This window comes from Leguminivora glycinivorella, chromosome 1 (genome assembly GCF_023078275.1).
Source record: "Leguminivora glycinivorella isolate SPB_JAAS2020 chromosome 1, LegGlyc_1.1, whole genome shotgun sequence".
NCBI classification, from domain to species: domain Eukaryota; kingdom Metazoa; phylum Arthropoda; class Insecta; order Lepidoptera; family Tortricidae; genus Leguminivora; species Leguminivora glycinivorella.
The window spans coordinates 24948726-24968305 of NC_062971.1; the positions used below are offsets into that span (position 1 = coordinate 24948726).

Consider the following 19580-nt stretch of genomic DNA (forward strand, 5'->3'; position numbering starts at 1 on the left):
TTTGTATTATTCTACTGCATTAATTTACGATTATTTACGAAAGATAAATAAAATCCAGAAGACGTCATATCTTCTCAAATCCCTATCAGCACACATATCGCGTTGTCACAACGACCGGTAGCCCGGGTGATACAAGCATTTAGAAATACAGACGTAAACGCTAAATCGCCCTTATCCGATTAGTTTACTCAAGCTCTAGTGAACAGATATTCTGAAAACATTTTTTGTGCTTTTAGTAGTAGTAGTAGTAAACTCTTTATTGTACAATTAATAACAAAAACACAGTTATTAGTTAGTTAGTTAGTTTGCTTTTGTATCCGGGTATTTCAGCACTAATCCACCGTAGTATTGTTTACAGTATATATGGCGCTATATTGGCAGGTACTGTAAAACGTTGTACGATACGTGTGCGAATACGTAATTCGCAACTCGTGTCGATTTAAGACACACTGCGTTCGTAAAACACTGATTTAAACTTTCACGATTATCACACATCATTATTTTTAAAATCGGGACTTAATCGCGTATAACTACATATTAACACACACATACACATTAACATTATTACACTGCGTTCGTGTTTTAATTTATCGTCACTTGTTTCGAATTTCTTATTTAGCGCACTTGTGTCTAGTAAGCATTATCACGGTCTAAAAATCAGTCTTAAACTACATTATTCAATACCACAGCAAGGCTTCTGAATGAGGCGTGAAAATCGATATACAATTTGTAAATCTTAAGTACATAAACGGCTTATGGAATAATAAGTTCACGAAAAGAAACCTGTAAGCGGGTCAGCAGTGGCAGGTTAAATGTCTGATGTTAATCCAGTTAGATAAGTACAAACAGGGAGCACTTCCTGAAGACCTACAGGGCTTGACTCGCCGCCTTACGGCCACCCTTGTAACTCAAGACAGTTGTGCTTCTAACATACATTTCAGGCTGGTAATCAATACCGCCACATAGGTTTTGGTTTTACCTACTCTAGAAACGACGCGACGGTATAATTATGCCATCATGATACCTGCTCTATGTACACATTTGCAAGCTTAATCGTTCCGAGCTAATTCTGCAGCGAATTTGATAGCACAAAATGCTCGTTGCAGTGTTAGCTTGCGTTGACTTTAAATGATACTCGTTGCTTAAATCGCAATCATTGTCTCCATAAACACCTTCCGATGAAGTATACGGTTCTCCACTCAGTTATAGTTATAATTCACTGGATTACAAATGTCGAAGAAAAGTTTAATGAAACACAAAGAGCTAAAGTAATCGAGAAACAATTTCGAGGATCACGCATGAGTGGCTCCGGCACAAATATACGCGATTGTTTTTAAAACATAATTAATTTCTTCGACCCCTCGCTCAGCCTAACGGAACATTTAATATCGAGTGCTCATAATTATTCCCGGTACATTCAAACCCTTTATTCATTTACAAACTTTTCTTTTCAAATACTTGGGAATAATGTTGCAGATATTTTATCTTCTTTCGTGGACTTCTTAGAAAGTATTTTTTATTGGAGAAGGTTTCTTGACAAAGAAAAATTAGTAGTTTAATTAAATATCTTTCAGACAAAAAAGTAGCTATCTACTCGTACATCTTCATTATTTTTGTTTGTTTCTTTACGTTTATTAGTATATAATTTTGGTATTTTACTTTATTTATCTTGTTTTACAAGGGTATTTTTTGTCGACAGATCTGGTATTTGGGAGAATTGTAGAGCGGCGTACGAAGACATCGTTAAGCACCTAGAAAGGTAAGAACTATCTAGGTCTTGCCTGGAAATATCTATAATGTTTGAGTTATGATAACATAAAGCATAACTATGAATACACGCGTGTTGTGGCCGTGGTGCGAGAGGACCAGCTGGCAGGACCAGGCGACGCTCCGTTCCATCATTGTTTAATAAAATCGATAAAGCAGGAAGATAATCTGTCTGATTTGTTATAATTGGTTGACACTCGGGCACTGTTCTTCATTTCCATTTAATCTTATTTCATTTGCTTGTTTCTTTATTTTGAATCTCCTCATCATCATTCATAGTTGAATTCAACTTGATTAAATATTGAAAGTGTAAGAATCATTATCAAGAACGAATTTCGAAGGAATCTAAAATGGCATGGGCCTGATAAATGTTTGTAATTTAAAAGAGCAAAGATATCACAGTAGGGTGTGAAATTAGAGGAGACAATTAGATCCGTGGATCGGGTGTATTTTTAACAAATGACCGGTTGCGGGCCGGTCCGGCCCCGCGCCGCGCACAATTCATCAAGCTCATTCAGGCTAATCTCGATGCGAGGAAAAAGCGGCTCTCATGTAAATTGGACCGATTTCAGCCATTCGGGGGCCAATCGTTGGGGGAAAGCACTTTTCTTTTCGTGTTTAATGGATGGTGATGGATTGGCGGGCCGCATTGAACGATACTCGCGGTTTTGACTTGGTTTTGAAGTGCACCGATTGAATGTTGCGATGGGATAATATTGACGACACGTTAGGGATTGGGGAGCAGATTGCTTTAGGTGAGGCTAAATAAAAATGCGATTATGTTAATTCAACCAGATAATGGCGTATAGGCAGGCTACTGCTAAAACAATACTTACATAAAGATTTTTAGCAAGATTTTCTGGACATAATTATATACATAGGCTAGATTAGCTAGGAGTGTTTTTTGACCTAAAATCCACCCAAATCCTTCTAATGAATTGTGTAGATTGTAAAATAAAATGGTATCCTCTCGTCGGTGGGTCCTTGTGTGCGGCGGGTAGAATTACAGTCGGACAGCGCGCCGTGTACCGATGTGTCACTGTCAGCCGGCGATCGAGCCACCCCGGCTTAGAGCTGTTTTAAACAAATTAACTACGGCTACGTCTAAAAAGTGTTTTTTTTTCATGTTAGGAAAACCCCTATGATCGGTAAAGTATAAGGGTAAGGTAAGGCTATAGGTACTAGTTACTTACATGCTTATGTATCTTTAAATCGGTATGCATGTGTACGTCGGTAGTATGTGAAACATCTGTAAAAAAGCTATTTAAAGCAAATAGTTTTAATTATTTTATTTAATTATTTATTTTCTTACATATACTATGATTTTATAATAGCTAATACATATTTATGTAAAGCATTCCATTTGCAGAAACATTACAGTCATATAATTTAGGCACTGTCTACTTACGAAAGTGGTCCTGAATAAACACAAAAATAAATAAGGAATTTAACACGAGATGTAGGTAAATGCTGTACGTCATATATACTTTTACAGTATGTTGTTCGGCATGCCCCGAAGACCGGTTTTTAATGCCAATTAATTGACAGGATTATCTCTGATTTAATACGGAATGTTTGTTTTGTTTCTTCTTGCAATTAATAAACAGGGCAAGCGGAATACGGGCACGAGTAAAGGTTTACAAGAATTAAGATGGTATTAAAAGAGTGGAACTTGATTAAGGGGATTAAGTAAATTTTTTTTAATAAATAGACCAAGTGGTACTTGCGTCAGGTGAAATTGTATGGTAATTAGGTTTCTAAATATATCTCTAAGTAATATATCTAAATACACACATTTGCTTGGTTATTTTTTTAAACTCTCCCAATACACTCGACCAATTTGGTAGGGCAAATAAATATCTGTAAAATCACAAACCTTCACAATTTTGTAGCACTTATCTCTGCAACGTTACAAGGCTTATATTGTATAAGACAAATCATATTGTGCGAAAGGACCTTTTTCCCGAAAATGATTAAAACATTTTCTGTGTTTTCCGAGTGGTAAATCCGCGCAGTATATCAGCGGCACACTCAATTAGCAGTCAACAAATCGTTGGGATCAATTCATTCGGCCGTGCGATGCCGTTTCGGTTCGAATTAGGTGCGATTTAGCAGCTAAGCCCGGCACACGTCCTCGTGACGGCGGTCGTTACTCATCCCCGCGCCCCGCGTCGAAAGGCTCCATTCATTTTGGAAACCTAGCTTTATTTTAAAAGCTTAGCAATTAACATTTATTGGACTGTCGGTACTGAAAATTATATTTAGGTATTGAGTGAAAATAATTATAGCGAATATTAACCGACGTAAATATTAGTGCAATAGGACGAAACAGTGATAGATCTTACTTTTTGATTTGATTGTAATTCAATTAGAATAGGCATGTTAAATGAAATAAGTTTCGTCCGATACCAAGGCAAGCTGGTTACTTATCCAGCAATGTTGCAAGGAGCCAGCGCCGCAATACGTCGCATTCGCGTGATTGAATCCACCACCATTAATTTCAGCGAAGATCAAACGAAGACCGAGGGTGATATTTATCAAGGATATTGCGAATTATTTTAATCAAATCAAATTCCCTTCGTTGTAAACAAATGCTTTTGATTAATGAGGCTCGCGACAGAGCCCCGCAGCCGTTGTGATAAAACATCCAACAACGAAAAGACAAAATTAATGGTCATAAAATGAACTCTTGCAGCGCAGAGATAAAGATGCTGAATGATATGAATTTTAAGTGATTTTTCTCGCTTCCTGTATTGAAAGATGATTCCGACGATCGCATCTGGTGACTCGGTACATTTATATCTTTAGAATTGGTTGCCAAGAGGTAATTTCGAGCGATTAGTGAGTAACTTTCGGTGCTCCCGAGATATTTAGATTGTCATGGCGTGGAATCATTAATAATGCGACTTTTGATTTTCACTGGTGTGATATGCAAAGGGAGTTATGAAGGGAGCCTCGTCATGGCAGTGCTCAGCCCCCGGATGCCTTCAGAGTTTGTCACCGATGTGGTTGTACTGGAATTTTAACTAGCTCTTTGTACTTCGCCCTTTTATGCGAGTAAACTATTTGGTTAAGGTTCAGCCAGCAACATTAGTTATATATTTTACAGCCCTTGATAATAAATTCTTGTAATAAATTCTTCGTTAGAACTACATAGCACTGCAAGAACCGAACTGATAAAAACTATGCAGCGTACGAAGAGTAATTCGAAATGTTCGAAACTTTAGAACTTCGATGAGCAAATTTGCAAATCAAAGTTTGAAACGAATGTCAGTGCGCAAGCCAAGTTTAATCCTGTCATAATGTAAGTTGCAGCGTCAGCCTTTATTAATCTGACGACTGACAGCTGTAGTCAAACTTCTCATCAAAAATAAGAATTAATGACGAACAGCATTAATCATTAGCCTGCAAACGGCAAGAGGTGTCTGTATCCCATTATTTTGCATTACTAATGATATGTACACAGATAAGGGAAGCTTTAAGAGAAAAGCGTAAGTCACCGCGGATAACCCCGCCTTATAAAGTCCGCGAAGGGGGGTAATTTTTTGTTATTTGGAGGCTTTGAGAAACTAGGTTGTTTGAATACATGATGACCATTAGATTCTTATGCAATAAAAATGGTAGGTATAAAACAACATTCACGAGCTCGTCTTTTGTGTAACAAGCTGCCGTCATAATCAATAACAATTATGACTCGATAATGCTTACGCGTTGTCAGTTTTCATTCGTGTCGTCTATAATTGCGAGTGGTAATATTAACACAACTCTAAGCAATTTATGACTATAAAGATATAACTGTAAGTTTTTGTTTGGAGTTATAATGTAGGTATGTCAAATAGCTATTACAAACAAGGTAGAAATATAGAGAATTTAATTTTTTATATGAAGTTTTCGTAACTATTTGATTTTTTTAGGGCATATGGTCAAATTGAGTTTATGTTTCATAGAATGTAGAACTATATATATCCACCAAATTTTATCAAATCCTGGGAAATAAAAACTACATAAAATAAATAAAAAAATGCTCAAGTCATCATTGTGCCTCGTTATTTTATTTTCTAGTAAGAGAAAAAACATTCTTATAAGTATTTTCTATTTAATCAGAATGTTTTGCTGATTCCACTTGAGTTTGACACATTGATGAGCTTTCCCATCCCATCGTAATAACGGATACGTCTATAAACTTTGTCATCGATTATACCGTCATTTTATCTCTGATCCAGGGGTGACACTTCCAATACGAGGTGTCATCAAGGCTTGTGTCATTAGGAAAATACGGAAGACAGATAACAGGCGCCACGTTATCATTATCATCCGATAGCGGTGTCAAGTAATCATTTAGAAAATCGTAAAGGACTAACGCGAGATAAATTTATCCTTTGACACGTTCTTTGAAAATTAAATGTCTGAAAATGAACTTTTACGAGTGGTTATTGACGTGAGGCGACACACTCATCAATCAGTGGGCTTCACTCAATAATTTTTAATAAGCAACTAATCACTTCCTCACAAAAGGCGTGACCGTTCTATTCCCGCGCGGTTGCGGGTGTCACTGACAGAAAATGTCACTTTTCCTTTAATTATGCCCTGGCCTCATTTCTTCGCGGCCTATTAGTATGCATCAATCAATGTTGCCAATACCTATTTTTTACTCCCCAGTGTTTTTTTCTCTTCGGGTTTTTGTTTATGGGGATTTTTTAAGTGGGAAATAATTTGATGAGGTCCGCCACCCGACCGGGATGCGAGCTCATTTGTCATCGTCTTGTCATTTCTTCGTTTCTTTCGAACAGTTGGATCGCTAAAGTAATTATTCGTTGTTTTTTCTATTTGCGTACCTGAAACGTCTTTTGTGTGAACTATTGATCCTGTTGCAAATTACATATTATGATCGATGCTGTAAGGCAGGTCTTGAGATTAATCAAAGTTTTATTTCTTTTATAAAATACACACTTGCCACCCCTCCGGTTCGAGCATTAGGTAGGTACATATCGGTGCCTATATGATACAACAAATAATGATAAAAGCACGGTTTGTTTTTTTTTCTTCTTAACAAATCGCATTTATCAATCTGCAAAATACCCCTTAATTCCACAAAATCATTCCGAGAGCGGGGTCAACCAATCCTCAATAATTAACACGATTAGCAAACGTAATACGCACCAGGACTATGAATACTAAATCAACGTGTCATGCTAATACCGATAGGGTAAATCAAATACGCGAATCCACAGATCAAAAGAATTCATTACAATGTGTAAATCGTGATTTGCATGTGCCAGAGCGATGAATATGCATCGGAAACGGCTGAGTATGAACATCCCGTGCTGCGTTTGCGTGTGCAATCACACTGGCAAGGTTTGTCTTAACTTGCCTATTGTTTTAAGTTGTATTGATACTATTGATTATTAAAAGCAAATGACTGCAGAGACAAATTATTTAATGTTTAAATGCACTTTGAAATACTGCCTTTTTTTCTATAGTAAATATGAAATGAAAGCCACTGAATAGATATCTATTCTTATTAAATTTGTACTAAGATTTAGCCTTTAATGATCGAAAATACAGAAGACAAGATATCGTCTACATATAAGTAACATGTCTGTCATGTTAGTTCACGTGTGCACAATCGACGAGTTTCTGAATAATGTGTATGAGTTGAGTAAAAGTACTCGCACATTCATTAGACAGGTCGATTCGAACGTACGGCAAGTATGATATCATTCTTATGACTGTAAGTTCTAATTGGGCTGACATGCAGCCAGCTAGCTATCATATGTTATTTTCTAGTTACTTCCGTTAGTAAATGGAATAAAGACCGCGGTAGAGTGGAGGCAGCCCGCTCAAACGCTCCTTCATCGAGCAATGCTGACTGCGCACCAAGCTGGACACTTGCCATTCCGTTCGCTTTCTGACCTTTTCCCGTTTTGTTATGCAAATCCACACTCCGGGGAATTACATAACGCGAATAAAAAGTATTCCTCTGTTTACACGCTGACGGCGGCGTGAGTGTGTGCTCGCATAAATCGACTGAAACCCCGTTATTTCCATGTAAACATTGGTCAGTGAATAAATTTTTAAACTGCGAATGTTTCGTTTTATTCTTTTATTGCTTTGGTAGCTTTTGGGTTTGGTTTGTACAAGGATTTGTTGCGACATGATAACGTGTCATGCCCTCCACTAGAAGTACTAGAACTCGTGTAGAGGGCTCATAAGAATTTCTGAAACTATTTATATTGTTACCCCCTTATTCATAAACGTTAACTAAAGTTATCAGGCCGATAAAGTTCGTTTGTCCCTTTCTATCACACCAATACGTCGGAGGACAAACGAACTTTATCGGCGTGAAAACTTTAGTGAACGTTTATGAATAAGGGGGTAACAATATAAATAGTTTCAGAAATCCTTATGAGCCCTCTGTAATTTTTCATTATGTACGTATTTTTTTTATCGTGCAGAAACGTCTGAATTTTTCCTTTACTTTAAAAATATCACATATCTATGTAATTTTACGCAAACTATGTGTATAATTATATAAAGTGTTCCTGGAGTATAGATTTATGTGTGTGATTTATGTGTGAAATATCATAGGTTTTTTTTTAAGAAAACTAGGAAGCTAATTTGCAACGTTAAAACACCCTGTTAGTGTGATCATTTAATGAAACTCATTGAACAGGTTAATTGTTTGGATGTTAATTAGCGTCCCTTAAAATATCCGTGACTAATATGGTAACACCTTGTGTACTCATCGCATAATAAATAGTAAATAGTGCGAAATGGAGAGGTTTTCATAGATCGGTGCGGCGCTGTCGTGCCGGCGCGGCCGGCGCGGCGGCGGTGCGGCGAGCGCGGGTGGGTCGCCTCGCCGGCCGCCGCGCCGCGGCCCACAAATCAAATGTTTTGATAGCCGCGGCATTAACGAGACAATTTGATTGCGGACATATCCACGCCAAATTGCTTCTAAATTATATTTTCTGTTTACTTTCTGCCAAACTCCCTCGATATGTGACGTATGAGCCAACAGATGCGTTTGTTTCTGTTACGTTAATTATCGAATTTGTTTACTCGATGTTTCAATTATCGCTTAATGAAACGTTTTCATTAATTCCACGTTGGATATTGTTTTGCTTATGTTTATTCATGAACTAGGTTTATTATCTGTAGATTATCTTTACAGTGTGTCATTTTTGAAGTTTCACTATCGAGCCTATTAAGTTAATCGCAATTATTAATTAATTCTGTCAAACACGTGTGTCACACGCCTACATAGGAGCCTTCGATTTTCATTCCACGAAAGCAAGCAGCATTTTATCTCGATCATCGGTAAGATCTGTATCTAACGCGGTCAGAGACAATATTTCCCACAGCTAATTACTATACATAATTTATCACTGCGGAAATGTCAGTGTTATGGTAAGCCGCTACCTAAAATTATCAGAAATTATTTGTTATACAACATACTGAAGGTAGAATCCACCACCATAAATATATCACCACAATATCGTAATCATACAATTGTCGGCCGATAGGCTACTGTCCTTTTAGTCAAATCAGCTTTTTTATAAGAACTTTCAAAGCGAATTTGAACGATTTGCTAAATATGAAATTAATATGAATTCAAGTTTAGAACTCATTTAATCTTTGTTTCCAACTTATTAAATTGAAATTGGATTTAAGAATAACTACTGTCCGTGTTTTTCTTATAATTATTTAATGCAGCATGGTATAAAACATTTTTTTTAATACTGGTAAGTTCTCTATTTCGCTACCTAATACCGTTACTAGGTAAAGCAGGTAACACTGACAGTTAACGAATAAGAAAAACATACATATCGATTTTTAAACATACCTACAGTTGTCGTGTTATTGTGTAATATAAAAAAATGCTTAAACCGAGTTAAAAAGCCCGCCATAAAAAGGTGAATAAATATTGAAAATATGTACCTAAATCTATTTTTAACCGACTCTAAATATCTAGAATCGGAGAGGCCTTTTCCTAGCGTTAGAACTCTCAAGGATAAGTCGATATTTTATCCTAAAGAATTTAAATATTTAGTTTAAATACATATTATTTCACTTCAAGTCGGCCTTTAATAGAAATCGAGTCGACAAAACTATGATCGATGTGTCACTCGGCCACCTCGAGATAAATCAGTTCAGATAGCACCGTTTGTAGTCCAGATAAGATCTACTACGGAACAGGCCTCTACTAATATTTTAATTTGGTCATCTTATTCAAGGTTTAACAGAGATAGTGACAAGCGTTAGTGCAACAGATTATTCAATGTCGACGATTTGTTAATAAAACCTTTAGTTACGAATTAGTTAAAGTGAATTAGGCCAAATTCGCATTGGGATTCATTCTATGGTGTGTCTGTTATTAAATTGCAGTTTAATACGTCCAATTGAATATAAATAGCCTTTTAACATTTAAATAATAAAAGTGCTGAACGTCGTTTATATACATGTATATTTCTTGTTAAATCCTGCCTGCCCTTTATTAATAAAATGCACCATAAATATCTAACCACGTTCAAATCCATACAATTCTAATAATCACCGCAGATAATAAAAAAAACTCGCGTCGATACACCATTATCGTCTCGTTCAGAACATGTTGCGGTCGACGCAGCCATCACTTCGATCGCAATCATTACCATCCGATCCGAGCGCTCAGCGGCTACAAACGATGCACAATTCCAGCGCAGCCTGGAACAAACTCATGCGAGACGAAGACGCCGGTCGGCCGCTGCGGGTTCAGGAAGGATTTGTCGCCTCGTATTATCCAAGGAATTGGATTGGAAGTGTGTCGATGGATGGGAATTTTCTGCGGTCGTCTGCATGCGCAACCGAGCTTATTTATCGGCTTTAGCAATCGGCGGTTACTGAATTGAACGAGGTAACATTACCTATCCTACTAACAATTCTAAAAGACTATTTACGTTTATGAGTCTATAAATCTGAAGCGACAAAAAACAGACTAATATAATGGACGGAGAATTTCCCTAAAAATCGTGCAATGAAATTCGACATTATCAAAACGCATTCCCATTACAGATAATGGTATTGCCATTAAAAGTCGGGGAGTAGGAATTGTAGAAGCAATTTTGCATAATTGTCCGAGATCGGGAGCGGGAGCACAGAGCCGGGACGGTGTCTCTGACTGTTCCGACACCTGAACTGGGACTCGATCGGAATCTCCACCGTATGCTACTGTAATCGTAAAAAAAAGTACTTCACAGAATGACAATAGACACTTGTTCTTTCGTCATTGATTTTGGTAATCTAATTTCATGTCTTGTAATTTCAACTAGGGAACAAACCAAATTATTTTATTGAATATTTCTTTAATTTGTTCATTTTACAAGTAGTCACACTAGCACACTTCTATATATAAATTATAATTTATATATCTATCTTGTATTTTCAGTAATTTCCCTCGGAACTTTCAGTTTAATAATACTATCTCTTAAAAAAGGGTACTTGTCTTTAATGCGTACATACAAATCAATCTGTTATATACCTACATACATGATGTACTTGTTACTTGTAATTTACAAACCGCATAAACTTGTTATTTTTGCAAAATCGCCCATTAATCTTCAAAGCCCGATGCAGACAACTCAAATCTCCTCACGTACTTCTAATGGCGTAATGAGCTCCTAAGCTCCAAAAGACATATTTTATTTCTCCTCCTCAAACTTTATATTTCATTTCACGTTTCATAAGCAAAATGGCAAAATATGCATCCCTCTTTGCATTTGGCAAGCGTAATGTCCCGGTCGCTTAGTGCACTTTTATTAGGGTATTAAGTGATGTAATTTTTTTCATATTATATTATTCAAATTTAAATAACTGTCTCCGGTTTCCCCTGCGGAGGTTCCACTTTTTCTACCATTTATTTTTGTCGCCCCCCAATTTGGTTATTTTGGTTAGACATTTCCGCAATGGAACAGAAGAGTTGTGGGGCAGCCTGGATCTATACTATATTAACTATTAGGTATCGTATTTAGCGATAATAGTGTATGCGATATGTTACGGTGATTTATTTTAATACATGAAAATACATACAATACATATACATACAATACATATACTTTCATAAAACAAAGATATTTGGAATTCGAGCCACGATTGCCACGAAGCTTCAAAGTCGTTCCTAACATCAATTCCATAATGTTCAACGGAAAACTCGGCTCCAACTCCCTTCATTGATTTATTCCGAAGCTGTCTTTTTGTAGTCTCCGCGGCTGTCCCTGTTCTAAAATTGGAGAAGTTAGGCCGCAATTTTTACAAATGACATCGTGACGTTTATGCGAGGGTGCGGCCGGCGACAAGTCATCGTGTTACTTCTTTCCTATTATTTCAACGTTCGTCTTTCTTCCACCCTAAGTGTTTTTCTTCCTTGTACAACATTTCCTAAGTAGGTAGTTATTGTGTGTATTGTAACCTAAAAGTGGACGGATTACTACTTATTATTGTATTTTGTTATTTTTATTTAACTTGGATACAATGTCATTATGCTCTTGCATATTGTAGTATTTTGAGTCTCGTGCCATCTTCGATTACACGTAATTTTTTTTTTCATTATCTCCTACCTTCTACCTAGTAAATTATTGCAACTGATTAAAACACCCAGGTCATATCGTTGAATAAAATAAAAGTACTGATAATGAACTAAAGAAGGAATCTACATTAGTTCCAAACTTTGAAAGTATTATAATAATAAATCAAATAGGAATTACATAAACAATCTTAAAATTTCTTTTAAAAGCATGCAAACGGCATTTATTTAAATTGCCCCATAAAGCGGAATATATTTCTAAAACTGATACGCCGTTATTACTCGGCAATATTGTCTGTACATCATTTCAAAGGCAAAGCATTTCGTTATCTGCATATGTTTGGAACTTTTTACTCATAACAACGGCCCCTTTGCTACTTGTATTTTCTTTATAATTTATTCCATTTCTCCCCCATACATTGGCATCGGCCGCTGATATTTTTTATTCGATTAGTAAACCCCTAAGGTGTTTTTAGCCTTTTTTCGCTCGATTTTCTTCCAAGCTTTGTTGACTGTTTAGGGGGGTTGCTTGTTTCTTATGGATGAGTGAGCTTATTTATACTTTTGTACACGATCTTGTAAAATATTACAACCTTTTTTAACGTCTTATGAGAAACGGCACATATTTAAATAGTAGGCCTTAAAATGTAAATCTCTCTTTATGACACATCGCAATACCGTACATGTAGATAGTGAGGTCATAAGATACTCGTAACAATAATTAAAAACATTTAAATTATTTTTGCACTTTAAAACTACACATTGAGAACTAAACCACAAGAAAAATCTTGGGAAAAACTATACATAGATTAGTGAGCCTCTATGAAACCACAATACTTACACACTCGATTTGTGTTATAGACCGGAGATGGAGGGCGGGAGAGGAAACTTTTTGATGGATCGGACGGAGTTTGTTTTGCATGTGAGTGATATGTCTGAAATAATAAATGTTGAGGCGTCGACGCTTCCCCAGCCTCCCCGCGAGGGTGAGCTAAAACGATTTTTGATTTGGGTGTCAAGCAAATGTTTCACGCAGTGACGCTCCGACGGGATTTGATTTTCTTAATCGATTCTTGGGAATGCAAATAAGGGAATTAGTTCGGCACACAGTATGATTGTGCTATTAATGCGCGCGTTATGAGCGGAGTGCAATTTTGGTATTATGTATATTGTTAATACTCGCTTTGTTTGGATAATACTTACGCTAATCAGATTATGCATACAAGAACGGTTCGAGCGTCGTGTCGGAGCCGCGGTATTAGGTAATGCGAGCGGTTCAGTATGAACTAATCAGCGCACATTGGCGCTGGTGGTAGATTGCGGCGCATTGTCCGCGCCCATGGCCCCGGAATATCTGTTTAGGCCACTGGCCATTCTGTAATGGCGACAGTTAGCGCGTTAACTACGCATTGCCACTGCCATAACATTGTCATGCTTAAGCTGAAACTTCCGTGTTGAAGCTTAATCAAGAAACAAATGATTATAGGTTATCGGACGCGTTAAGGAATAACTATAAAGATAAAGCTAATTTATTTTTCAAGTAGGCATATTACAATGAAGCTACACCGGCTCTATACTACGCCTATCCTCTATTTATACAGTAAAAACATAATTAAAACATATAAAAGAGAATGAGGTATTTTAAAAACCGACATCGTTTTTAGAGTTCCGTAGTCAACTATGAAATTTGGTACCAATATGTATATCAATCACGCCGACAAAGTGGTAAAATAAAAAGTGGAAAAAATTTTTTTGTTAGGGTACCCCCCTACATGTAAAGTGGGGACTGATTTTTTTTTCTTTCCAACCCCAACGTGTGATATATTGTTGGATAGGTGTTTAAAAATGAATAAGGGTTTACTAAAATCGTTTTTTGATAATATTAATATTTTCGGAAATAATCGCTCCTAAAGGAAAAAAAAGTGTGTCCCCCCCCTCTAACTTTTGAACCATATGTTTAAAAAATATGAAAAAAATCACAAAAGTAGAACATTATAAATTCTTTCTAGGAAAATTGTTTTGAACATCATAGGTTCAGTAGTTTTTGAGAAAAACTACGGAACCCTACACTGAGCGTGGCCCGACACGCTCTTGGCCGGTTTTTTTTATTTTATTTCTTGTGTATGAAAGGTGTGTGAATAGGTAGGTATATTATAGAATAAGGTATGATGAAAAAAAAAAACTGTAAAAATTTAACATCTTACATATCTACCATGCTTCTGATAGGTATAAGTAGACATACCTATGCGATTAAATATGATGCTCAATATGTTTGTCAAGAAAAAAATGCTCGTCATGGATATTTGTTAGCGTCTACGCCACTGTGGTGCCCGATTCGTCGCTAATTTTCGCTCTGAGAAGTAAATTAATAATTGTATTTTATTCCGTTTTTATGTGTTTCTCAGGCCTCTCAGCTCGCAGGTTGCATACGGATATACTGTTTAGGGCCTGGTACATTGTGTCATGTATATCATTGTGGTTGATATATTTTCATACTTATATATCCATACTAATATTATAAATGGGAAAGTGTGTGTGTCTGTTTGTTTGTCCGTCTTTCACGGTAAAACGGAGCGACGAATCGACGTGAATTTTTAGGTGGAGATAGTTGAAGGGATGGAGAGTGACATAGGCTACTTTTTGTCTCTTTCTAACGCGAGCGAAGCCGCGGGCAAAAGCTATTACTTTATATATCAGTTTGATATTATATAAATATCGTCCTCGGAACTCTCGTAACATTTTCCGTCATACGTCTATATATAAATAAGTCATTAGGTAATTATTTATTGGAAAAAAAAACAATATTGTAACAAAATCTTGTTAGTATTTATGTCATTAATCATAGTAACACTGTGAATGATAAAAATTTAATGGAGGAAGTCGAGATAATTTATTATTTTATTGATCTGTTGTTATCTTTCGTCCGATCAAGTCATGATCCATTCATTCTTCTCTGATTCGTTCGGCCTTCGAAGAACCTTGTTATATTTATATAAACCCTATCATCAGAGAATATAATTTGATCAGGATTAATCGTGTCTAATCTTAAATATCTTAAGACTTATCTTTTGATTTTACTTAGATGCTCTGTATTTAGCTAATATCAATGTGAAAAGTCATCGTCCTGTCGTAACATTTCTAATAAGAATACAATATCACCAATTCAAAAAACACATTTCACTTCTAAAATCTCTAAACAAGTTGTTTAAAGTATGTACTTATCTAGAAATATTAACATATTAATTGTAGGGCAAATGAAAAATATATTAAATTCAAACGGCAACGCTCCGTGACTCGTCAGTAAAGTACGAAACGACTCCATTTCGAGGGTTCACATAGAGTAGCGGTGTGCAGAGAGATCGTATGTTTTTGAATTTTACTGTTCAGGTACCCTCTATGTACATCCGTGGCTCTAATCGTTTGCACGCTGTTTCACTCGCGTTCAATGGGCATAGAGTTAATATAATATTAACTGGTTGTCAAAGTCATCAATTAAAAAGAAATGTTGATTTTAGAGAACTTTGTTTTGATACTACATGGTGGCAAACAAGCATACAGACCGCCGGATGGTAAACAGTCACCGTAGCGTACGGACGCTTGCGAAGCGTAACTTCAGATGTGTTACTTGCGCGTTGCCGACCTTCAGAAATCTGTACGTGTACACTCCTTTGAAGAACTCCATACTATAGACCCTCGGGAGAACCTCAGCAGGGAACTGCCGGCGTAGCCGAAAGGCAATCGTCGACGCCAGAGGCCAACAGAAATGCAGTCTGGGCTCTGTCGCGCCAATACGCAAGAGCGATAGAGATAGATAGCTACGAAACAGATATAATAGTGAGCGTTTGTGCATTTGGCCACGTACCCTGATTCCACAGCCGAAGCGTTCTCGGGAGGAAATTCCTCTTAAACTGCACAGGGTGTAGATTTCAGGGCGCGAGGTTAAGCACACAGTTGACGGTAAGCGGAGTGGAAGTGGAAGTGAAAAGAAAATAGGAATCCTTTTTGCTAAACTAATACGTCCAAAAATTTTATTATATTTTTAATATCATATTTTTAACATACAAATAAACTTTTTAAAAGAAATCTTGAGTCAGGCAATTTCACCTTTCAAACAAACAAAACGTAAAGTATAATAATAATATTATAAGAGCTAATATATATTATAACTTTTTACAAAAATAATACATACATACATACAATCACGCCTGTATCCCATAAAGGGGTAGGCAGAACACATGAAACTACTAAAGCTTCAGTGCCACTCTTGGCAAATAAGGGGTTGAAAGAAAACGAAACTGTGACATTGCAGTGACAGGTTGCCAGCCTCTCGCCTACGCCACAATTTAACTCATATCCCATAGTCGCCTTCTACGACACCCACGGAAAGAAAGGGGGTGGTGAAATTCTTAACCCGTCACCACACAGGTGACAAAAATAATAGTTATGAAAAGTTCGCCCTCTGAAAAACACCTGTATTCTGTGCCTCTGTTCTACGCTACCCTGTAATCCACAAAAGGGTTCCGCGAAGGCTTAAAACAGCCACTTATTATGTATGTTACATTTCACTTTCAGACGTCATTTATATTCAAATGCTCAAAAGGCATTACTGTGCAAAAATTGTAACATTAACCCCTTTGAAATGAGTGAAATTGGTTTGGGGTGAATTCACGTTCTTCTTATTTCTAAATCAGCTCATTTACGGTTCTGTTTAATGGTTAGTTATAACATTTTATTTAATATCTTTTATATTAATTCTGCTAGTAAGTATCTCATAAGTAAGTAAGTAAAGTAAAGTAAGTGCAATTAATTAATTCAATAATCCAGCTTCACAAAAGTTAATCAGTAAATATTCATAAAAAAAAGAATCGAAACGGAAGTTTGAGTAGTTCAATAATTCACAATCAAAAGACCCGCGGAATTAGGGTAGCGGCACGAGATATCCGCATACAAAATGATTACATATCTGCCTTCTTCATCCGCTCACAAAGAATCTCAGCGGGGCACCTCCATATTATACCCCTGCCTTTGTGGTAGCTCCCAGATCCCAGTGGGAAGCATGCTTTATGGTTTCAAATGATAAAACTGTTTGTCAGTAGCTTTGAAGAAAATTATTTGACTTACCGTGTCCGATTGACGTAGTTAAGACCATTCATGTTCCCAACGAGATATTGACGTGTGATTCCTTATGAATTTACTATTTTAATGAAAATTGATTTTTATGTTTTTGTCTGTTGTTTCAGATTGCGTGACGAAAGAGGCGACATGGAACGAGTTATGGCAATCGATAAAGCTCGTGAAGGGTCACATAATGGTGAGTAGACAGTTTCTGCAGTAGGGAATGATTACGAATCAGAGCCTGATGAATTGATGGATCTTGCTCTTTAATTCGTTAAGTCTGGCAGTTTTGGTCTAAATTCTAAAACATTAGATTTTTAAGATGCTATTAATGAAGTGTGTTTAATTGTTTGTATAGTATATCGGTTTTGTACAGGTTCATCGCCAGGTCACAGTCCTGTGCTGAACCTGTCCAAGTCCGGGTCGGGCGACCGCGACCGCTCGGACCGGAGCGAGCGCAACGAGCGGGGCGAGGGCTCGGCCAGCGGGCGCAGCTCGGCCGCGTCGCGGCGCACGCCGCAGCCGCCGCGGCTGCCCTCCGCCGCCGCGCCCGCCTCGCCGCGCTCGCACTCCGACGAGAGCGACGCCAACATGTCCGACCAGGACGACCACAACATGAAGGAGGAGGACGACGGTCAGTTATTGTCATTCACCTATTCCTATTGTTGGACCTGCCTGTATTAGCGTTCTGCCTTTTGAGTGCTAATCGCAATCATAGAAAAAAAGTCCCTAGTTTTATACTTGTAGGCTGTAAAAGATTAGTAAGATTACAATTGTAAAGATCGTTCTATAGACCATTTTATTTAACGTACTCACTAGGTAATTAAAGTGGAGTGGAAGGTTTGCGAATATTAGGTGAATTTTAATGAACGTTTCAGCAACTATAGCTCACATGAGGAGACAAGAAAGTGTCGGCGTAGCATTAACACAACGCGGTATCACCCGTCCAATATACTCGACATGTAATGCTCGGCAAAATTACCCAGTAATAGCTCTGGAACCTTCAGCATTCATAGTTCGGAAATTATCAGCCATAAAACCACCTTCCTTTTATTTTAGAAACTGGAAATACCTACTTATAATAAGTGTAAAATTGCTACTACTATAACATTGTAGGTACGTAGCAATTTGAGGTCATCATGTTAATTATTTTATTACTGAATTCTCGATTTATGAAACTTAATACAGTCTGCGGAAGGCAAGTGTGGAGATTATGCCGTAAGTAATCGTAATAATTTGGCATTTGAGCATACTGGGCGATTAAGGAATTGCAGTGCCTTTCCCATACTTTATCTCATGACATGATCCGCATCGCACGTTTGCTTGTAATGGCTGGATATAATAAAATCTTATTACGATTATCCTTCACGTTGCTCTCTGTTCGTGTATGAATAGGGATTTAAAGGACTTATTTTCCATTGTGAATTTCACCCTTATTTCTGCCATGCATTATCAGATTTCCATGGATATTATGGGCTATGTTAGTGATGTCGGGTCAGCCAAACAGTATATTAATTGACTCAACATCTTACGCGCATCGCCACACGAGATAATACACTCAAGTAATTTATTTTAACTACTCGTAATAGAGTCGAGAGTGTCGAGACCCGTAATATTTTATAAATATACGAGTAAATGTCTATTGGAATATTAAAATGAGTGATGGATAATAGATCAGAATTATTTTAACTGTTTGTTAGTGTTACACACATTGCAGTGTTAAAAAACATAGTTTTGCTGTTAATCACGTTTCTTATAATTTTCAAAGTTGAATCTGTAGTAAAAGTTTTCAAACAATATGCGATAACCGCTCATTACATCCTTTATGGATGCCATTTTTAAACTAGATTGAATGATAGCATTTAGAATGGTGTTTGTGTATTATTAAAACGATAATGAAAAGAAATAACTGTGAGAAGAGTTTTTATGTTTCTGTGTTCATTAACGTGGAAGTGAGGGAAATAATAGAACATGAACACGAGTCAGCGACGGCATCGCTAATCACAACACCCATCCACAAATATAACTAGTTTGCGCTCACAATAGCTAAATCAAGTGAAACAATAAGGATTGTCTATTGTAGCTATGTACAAAATGTTCGGAGACCGTGGGAACGGATAGCTGTCTACGATTATAG

At 37.0% G+C, this 19580-nt stretch overlaps 1 protein-coding gene across 4 annotated transcripts in view; it reads left to right on the top strand.

Annotated features, from left to right (window-relative positions):
• Positions 1-19580, top strand: part of LOC125232634 (dachshund homolog 1) — a 189451-nt gene that overhangs the window by 101125 nt on the left and 68746 nt on the right. For all 4 annotated transcript variants that reach the window (XM_048138383.1, XM_048138390.1, XM_048138399.1 and 1 more), the window contains 3 exons: positions 1700-1759; positions 17569-17639; positions 17820-18077. In XM_048138383.1, the coding sequence (XP_047994340.1) occupies positions 1700-1759; positions 17569-17639; positions 17820-18077 (389 nt within the window). The remainder of the gene's footprint in view (positions 1-1699; positions 1760-17568; positions 17640-17819; positions 18078-19580) is intronic.